This window comes from Lissotriton vulgaris, chromosome 11 (assembly GCF_964263255.1).
Source record: "Lissotriton vulgaris chromosome 11, aLisVul1.2, whole genome shotgun sequence".
NCBI classification, from domain to species: Eukaryota; Metazoa; Chordata; class Amphibia; order Caudata; family Salamandridae; genus Lissotriton; species Lissotriton vulgaris.
The window spans coordinates 391,449,196-391,456,930 of record NC_141699.1 but is presented as its reverse complement, the minus strand read 5'-3'; the positions used below and the strand labels follow the sequence as shown (position 1 = coordinate 391,456,930).

The following is a 7,735-nucleotide window of genomic DNA, read 5'->3' as shown; positions in this document are numbered from 1 at the left end:
AGCGGTCTTGTAGATAGCTCTAGCCTCGAAGGGAAGCCAGCGGAGGGTGGATAACAACGGTGTGATGTGATCGCTTCTTTTGGCCCCATAGATGAAACGAGCTGCTGAATGGAAGACAGACTTAAGTGGGGACAGGTGAGATTTGGGGAGGCCAGTAAGAAGAGAATTGCAGTAGTCTAGTCTGGAGAGGACCAGCGATTGCACCAGGGTTATAAGGTCCTGCTCCGGGAAGAAGCGACGGAAAAGAACTGTCCAGGTTCGACCTTACATTAACTACTAAAACTAAATCCAATAAAACTACTAGGGTAGGTGACCTAATATCCGACACGGGCATGTTGAGCTCTGAGACCACTTATTACTAACTCCAAAGAAAGGGGGGTGGCTCTTTGCATGATGCACCCACCTGCAACACTGTTGCGCCCTGAGGCAAGGCAAAGCAGGCAAGAGATCCCTCGAGCACCGGGGCCTTACCTCCCGCCACCCGACAGCATATGTCCCGGTTCTGCGGAGCAGCGGACTCTCCCCGACTTCCAAAGATGAAGGACATTTCCAAACTTGAATGAGGGACTGTAAGAAGCAGCAATCGGGAAGCTGGTTCAGAGTGATTGACACCTTAAAGGGCGGTTCTAGGAGGTGTTTGTGACCGTAATGCCGTGCTCGTTGTTGTCCCTGGTGACCACATTGGTCCAGACACTCTAGGGGGCAGGCCAGCAGCGTTTAGCAGGGCCGTCATAGGTAGCTCTTTCGCGCTATGAATGATTGACGGGCCTCCTCTGCTGAGTTCGGGAGCTTTGGCGGCGCCGCCGCTTTCTGAATTTTGGTGCAGGCAGAGCCAAAGTGCGTGCACCCCGCCAGGAGAGTTATTTCCCTGCTCAAACGGGAAAAATATCGCCCAATTGCGCGGTAAATAGCCCCACCTGGCAACACTGCACTCCCCCTCCTCTTTCCCTCCCCCTCTCTGTTCGCCCTCCCCCTTCCTCTTCTTGTCCCCGCCTCCTTCTCTGCGCCCTCCCTCCTTCTCTCACACACACAGTGTGCACCTGTCAAGCAGTCGGCACCCCGTTAGCTGCTGCAGCTTCTCCCTTTTCCCCTGTATTCCTCCCTCCCCCTTCGCCGCCTCTAGGTCTATTTATCTACCTTTCCACGCGGCCCCCTCCCCTCTCCGGCAGGAGACCTCAAACCCTCTCCTCGGACGCCCAGGAAAAGGGGCAGGCTTGTTCCACTGTTTTCGCCGTCTGAAGCCTGAAAAAGGTGTCTTCGAGGAGCGCCAGTGGTTTGGAGGGGGGCTTTCGGAGGAGATCCAGGCTGCGCTCACCATCGCCATGGCCAACACCGCCACCTGCACCCGCTTCACCGACGAGTACCAGCTCTACGAGGAGATTGGCAAGTAAGAGCAGTGCGATCTGTGTCGATGCATCTCCCTGCGGAGGGAGACGCCTCAGAATGGTGCGTCGCGGGCTGCGCTTCCTACCCCCGAACTAACAATAGCAGGGCAAAGATGGTGGGGTGCATCTGCTTCTGGCGGAGCAGGCCCCCCGAGTGTGTGGTTTCGGCGGCGCGCTGTCGCAGCATAGGAAGGGGTCGTCTCCTGTCACTGGTGCAGTGACCGGTCGGTGCCCTCGGCCGGCAGACATGCTCCGGTTTAGAAAACCGGTCCTCCTGGTGCAGTCGGCGCGCGGTCTGTGCTCCTCACGCGGCGGTGCAGTGGAGGGTTCTTCCTGGCTGCTAGCATTGCACGGGCTCTGTCTGGCTGCTGGTACAGCGCGCGCCTGACTGCTGCTACAGCGCGAGCCAGCTCTCTGGCCCTACGAGCTGTAGTATTAGCCAGGTGGTAGCGCGGCGGTGCAGCAATTGTTGTGTCTGACCGGTGGCATATTATTGTCTCCGAGCCATGGCAGCCGCGGAAGTGCGCATCCACGCAGCGTGCCCCGTAGCATGGGGTCTGCATGGCTCAGCCCTGCACTGGTGCAGACAGCTGACCCCGCGCTGGCGCATCGCGGGGCGTGTGGGCCCGGCGCACCCTCTGTCTGACCGTGTCACCGCCGTCAGACCCGCACCAGCAGAGAGGGGCAGCTGACTCCGCGCCGCTGCAGCTCGAGCTCAGTCAGCCACGCCTGGTCGTCAGAGCCGTGCGTCAGGCTGTCAGACAGGCATCCGGCTGTCAGATCCGCAGCGCCGGGGCAGCTGCCGTGGGTTTGGCCACGGTAGCCTGCAGGGCAGGAAGCTGCTTTTTTTTGGCTAGGGTGATCGTGAACCCTCGCTTCGCCAGCCGGTCGGAGGTCGAGACACTCTTACCGACGCAGACTCATTGTTATGCCAGCGCCCTTTGTCTAGTGCTGTGACTCCTATTCGTGCGGCCTCACGGGGCCTTAATGTGACGTATTGGAACATTTCCCCAGTTTCTCGTCAGAACTGCGGACAAAATGGCCTTTACGCGAATATTGGTTGGTTACACGACGTGTTTTTCAGTGAATAGTCTTTCCTCAAAACTCATCGGAAGTAGCTGAATATCGCTCGCTCCCTTTAAATCCTCCCCCGTGCTCGTTTTAGCCTCCAATCCGACTGGCTCTGCAGAAGCGTAGGGCGAGCCGCATGTGACCAGTGGCACTGAGCAGCGAGCGAATGACGGCAGCCTGCCCCACGCTGCTGCAGTATGGGCTGAGCTCCACCACACGCAGCAGGCACTAGCAGCGGCATGCTGGCAGATGGCCTGTCCTGCTGCGGTGCGGGCACAGCCTGCTCCGCGGCACGCAGCTCGAGCTCGGTGGCAGCTGGCCTGTGTGCTGCTGCTGCAGTGTGGGCTCTCATCGACCAGCCGCACCCAGCACCGGCTGCAGAGAGCTCATTCTGGTGCAGGTTTCATTCAGTCTGCAGTGGTACGCCCCACAGACCCCCAACATTTGTGCAGCGTGGGCTGTTGTGCTTGACAGTCCACGTCTGGCAATACAGACCCACGCTGATGCAGTGTGGGCTGGGGCTGATCCCCCTGCATGCAGCACTAGCGTCACAGTTCAAGACCCACACTGGCTCAGAATGGTCTTTGCCTGTCTGGCCTGCTGCGGCCTCAACCGGCACCGCATTAATATCCGATCGGCTGCAGCAAGTACATGCATTAGTGATATATATATATAATGCCGAGCAGCCGCACGAGGCATTACCTCCATGGCCCCAGATGGGTGCAGTATGGACGGAGTCCGAAATGCAACAGACCGCACAGGGCCAGAGCCTCGACACTGGTTTAGCACGAGCTCTGCCCGACTAGCCGCAGTCAGCACCGCCATCGGATACTACACAGAGGTGCAGCGTGGGATATGTTTGACAGGCCACACCGAGTACCACTGACCCCACACTGGTGCATTATGGGCGCTGCCCTACTGGTCACACCGGTATCACCACCCCCATGGCGTCAACTAGCGTAACACAACTCAGTACTCGTCTCTGCATGTTTAGTTTTCCTGGCGGGGCTCACGTTTCTGTATGTGTTTGTTGTGTGTATGCGTAGGCTGGCAACATTATGTGTGCTTGATAAATGTGTTATTTTCTTTTCATTGGGGATATCCGTTTGCGTCCATTTGAGTTTCTGTGTTTGTGCACTAGGACTTTCGATGGCCTGAGTGTGTTCTTGCCGCTGTGCTCGTCTTTGTCCATCTTTGTGTATTTACTTCTGTATGTGTCTCTGTGGCAGGGTCTGTGTGCCTGTTTTTTATTCGTATGACAGTCGGTATGTCTCCATGTGCCAGTTTGTGGATTGTGCCTGCGCGATTTCATATTTCTGCGTCCGTTTGTTGGCGTATCTCTGTGCCTGTCTTTCTTTGCTTGACTTTGTGCCTTTGCCAGTTTGTGTGCCTGCCTCTTAGTGTTTTTGTGCCTGTCGATTGCGTGTCTCTGTGCCGGTTTCTCTCGGTGCCTGTCTGTCATTAAGTATTTCCCTGAGTCCAAGGTTGTGCTTGGCGATGTGCAGGTTGGCCTGTTGCCCGTTGTCTGTGTACCAGGATACGTATTTGCCTGTCTTCTAATGTGCGCAATAATTTGTGTATATATTGTGTGCGGCAATTTTGTGTCTATCCTGTGAACGAGTTGTGGTGTACGCGGATCTATTCATCTTATTTGTCGGTTTATCAAGTCTTGTCTGGCTACACGTGCCATCTAATTTCTTCGTATATTTTTAGAGCATGTTGGACTGCATTGTTTCATGTTATGGTGTGTTCAAACCGTGCTTCCAGGTGTTCGTGTGTTTTTCCTTCTGTCTGAGTGTAACTGACTTTGTTGTGGACTGTGGTATGCATGCGATTCTATCTCCATCAGTTGAAGCTTGCGGTCTGTCGTGTATCTGTGCAACTATTTGCTTGTGTGTCAGCGTGGCTGCTCGTCTGCGTGTGTTAACAAGTGTGCCTGGCTGTATGTGCTTGCCTTTGTGTCAATGCTCCTGGCTTTCCTGTTTGTTTGCCCGTGATTTCCTCATATGTCCACCCATGCGTATGTTTGTGTACGTGCTATGGGTGTTGTGATGTCTCTTCGCTTGCTTTCTTCCCACTTGCTTCAGAACCCCCACATTGTTCTCCCATACCTTCTTTGTGTCCCTCCTCTGTTATTAACATTCCTTATTAACACCCGCCGGGCAGGTAACTCGTCAGTGTGGTTATGGCTCTCAGAGAGAGCTGTTATTGTGTAGAACGTTGTATCCCACAGCCATAACCAGCCCGTCGGGTAATGCCTGGAATAAGGCAACACTTTTAGATTTTGTGAAGCGCCTTGAGGCAGGACGCGTTCTAACAGGTTATGCCTAGGGCAGAGCAGACTCGCCCAGTGACTCTACCACTCAGGCCGCTGATCTTGCTCCCTGCAGTGACCTTTTAAATGAGGATTATTAGTGTGACCCATTAAAGGGTTGTGAATATTTCAATATTGCTTAACATATCGATCCCCACAGTATAGGTTAGAGCTCTATGCTATTCTTAAAATATAATACATACTGTCACCCAGAGCTGGCCTTTCCTAGAGCACGTCCGTGAGCCATCCTTGTCTGACACCTGTCCCCAGGCGCTAGGAAACCTGCTGGGAGCTTGTAAATTCATTTTTTTGCTAATGATCGTGTTTAGCAGTGCAGTGTATGTTAAACTGGGAGCGCACGCCTTGTTTTGCTCCGGGCAAACAATACTCTTGGACTGGTTGTACAAGTCACTTGTGCTCTCCTGCTAGTACTGGCTATGGCCCCTGAAGTGTACCCCCTTAGTACCTTGAATTCCCATAGTACACGTGTTACACCAGTGCTCTCACAGACACCTTCCTTTCACCACATTTAATTAATACTGGTCTACTGTGCGACCCCAGAGAATTCTGATTACTGAAGTCTGTTTTTAGGTCGAGCCTGGGCAGCGCATTCGCTGCTCTGAGTGGCATGCCATATTCAGGTATGGAGGTGAAGCTCCGCCCACTATCCACCCATCTTTTCAATTGGCTCCTGCTACTGTCCTTTCTAAATGGTTGCTTCTGATTCGTTAATAGGCTTGTTAGTCCCACATTAGTAACGCCTTGTCTGCATTTGAACCTCACATGAAGACTGGACTTTTTACTTGTGTTATACAGTCTGTTTTAGCTAATTTCTGAGCACTGTATTCTATAATGTCTTTAATCTAGCTGCTTTTGCAGGTATGACAGACTCTTCCTAACTCACCCTGTTTTAATGACAGCGTGGCGCTCTATCATGGACGCTGTGCTTTATCTTTAAAAAATGCTCCCTGCACAGCCCATCACTTCTGCACACTCTATGCTGCTTAACAAATGCTTTTTATTCTTAAAAGTTCCTATACCATACTTTCACTTTAATGGCGGCAACGCACCTTTCTTTACACGAGACGCATCTTAAGGAAAGGGGCTTGGCCACCATTAAACTCAAAGCGCGGCATGGGGTGCTTTCATTTGTTTATCTACTTAAATGCTTTTTAGTTTTTTTGATGTTGTAAAATCGCCCCATACCGTGCTTTCACTTTAATGGTGATTGAGCACCTTTCTTTAGACGCGGACTGTCTAACGAAAGTGGCGAGGCCGCCATTAAAGTGAAAGCTCAGCATATGGCGCTTTTACAAACAAGCATTTGGAGTGCAATAGATCTCGCATTTGTGAGAGTGTAATCTATTAGCATTGTAAATGACAATGCCTTTTATTTATGTTTTAAAAACCAAAACATAAATAAAAGGCATTTTAATGTACAATACCAATAGTTCAAACTGATGTAAATGTAAGACCTATTGCATTTCAAATGCTTGTTTCAGTTCTTCTCGACTATACTAAAACAATTTGAAATATGTCTTTGGTAATAGAGGTTGACAGTGGAGCCAAAGGAACAGCTGGGTTCTGCGAGCCTTTCTCTGTCGGTGTATAATGTGCAAATAAACCGGCATACATCAAAGGCCAGTCAGTGTAGGAGGCCCTAATACTTGAGCCATTGGACTCTCAGACAAACACGGGCCCTGCTGCAGTTCACTCATTTACACTTAGCCTGCAATTCTTACCCAGTGCTAGTTTTAGGGCACAGCACTGGGGCCAAGTGGAGAAGGGTGTGGCGGCTACAGTTTGAAACATCATTGAGTTAATTCCATTTGTTGCAGAGCTTCTAATGTTCCTAATTCCCAGCAATTCTCAACGTACAATAAAAATGTCAAGATAGGGCTGGTGAATAATGTACCTGCAGGAGAGATGGAGTTTTCTTTAGTTGCAGTTTTGGCTCATCCTAAAGTGGGGATCAGGGTTAATGTGCCTCTTAAAAAGTCACACCACCATGTAACATGGAGAGGAAGTGGCATAAAGGACAGAGCTGCTGACTATGCAGCTGAATAACCCGGTTCAAATCTCGGCGTCTGCTCAACATCCTGCGATTCTAGCAAATCATTTACTCTCCCACTGCCTACTAAGCGCTTTAAAGCCTTTAGGTCGAGTTAGCAAAATATACAACTGCAAAAAAAACATTCGGGTCACATAACTGTATTTTATGTGTAGTCTTTTGTTATCTGAACTGCAGGTAAGTCACAGTCCACAGCAACCTCCTGAGCTATCAACAAACAGCTGCATGGAAACTGCAAAGCACAGCTTCAGAACCTTAGTATTTTTCCCACAAGCTGTCATTAGTCTAGGATTGTATAAAAATGGATAAACAAGCAATGGTTCTGAGTAGTAAAGACCACTCCAATCGTTATGCTTTAAATCCCAATCACTGTTATGTTTTAAATCCCAAGTTTGTATTTCTCCACCCTGCTCCACTCCAGGAGTTTTGAGTCCATGTGATGCCAACTCTGGTGATGACTGGAGCAATGCCTTCCAGGCTAGAGCTTGAGCCCTATTCCTATTGGCAAGGACTCAGTGAGGGTTTGAAGGGGTCACTGGATCTATAGGAATAACAGGCCTTAGATCCACAGATGGACTGGTGTGAGGACTAGGCAGAGGTCAGTGGATTGGACACTTTTCTAGATACTGGTATGCTTTCTCCCCTGACTCTGGCTACAGGGGAGGGAGCATCCTTTGCAATGGTGGTGAGGAGGGTGACCGAGGTCCTGGACCTTAGCCGCCCCTCAGTGGCATCCAAGGTGAACGTCTTTATGGAAATGCTTTAGCCAAGAAAAACCCTCTCCTTTTAAATGATGCCCTTATTGATTTCCTGCTTGGGACCTGGTCCCAAGCCCAACACTGTCTTCTGTGAAAAGTGCGATTGCCCACAACCCTGTCCTGGTGACCCCAATTT

At 51.0% G+C, this 7,735-nt stretch overlaps 1 protein-coding gene across 1 annotated transcript in view; it reads left to right on the top strand.

Moving 5' to 3' along the window:
- Window positions 1-1,016: 1,016 nt before the first annotated feature.
- LOC147679844 (calcium/calmodulin-dependent protein kinase type II subunit beta-like) overlaps window positions 1,017-7,735 on the top strand; it is an 820,445-nt gene continuing 813,726 nt past the window's right edge. The window contains exon 1 of the mRNA XM_086942481.1: window positions 1,017-1,387. Coding sequence (XP_086798607.1) covers window positions 1,323-1,387 — 65 coding nt within the window. The 5' untranslated portion in view covers window positions 1,017-1,322. The remainder of the gene's footprint in view (window positions 1,388-7,735) is intronic.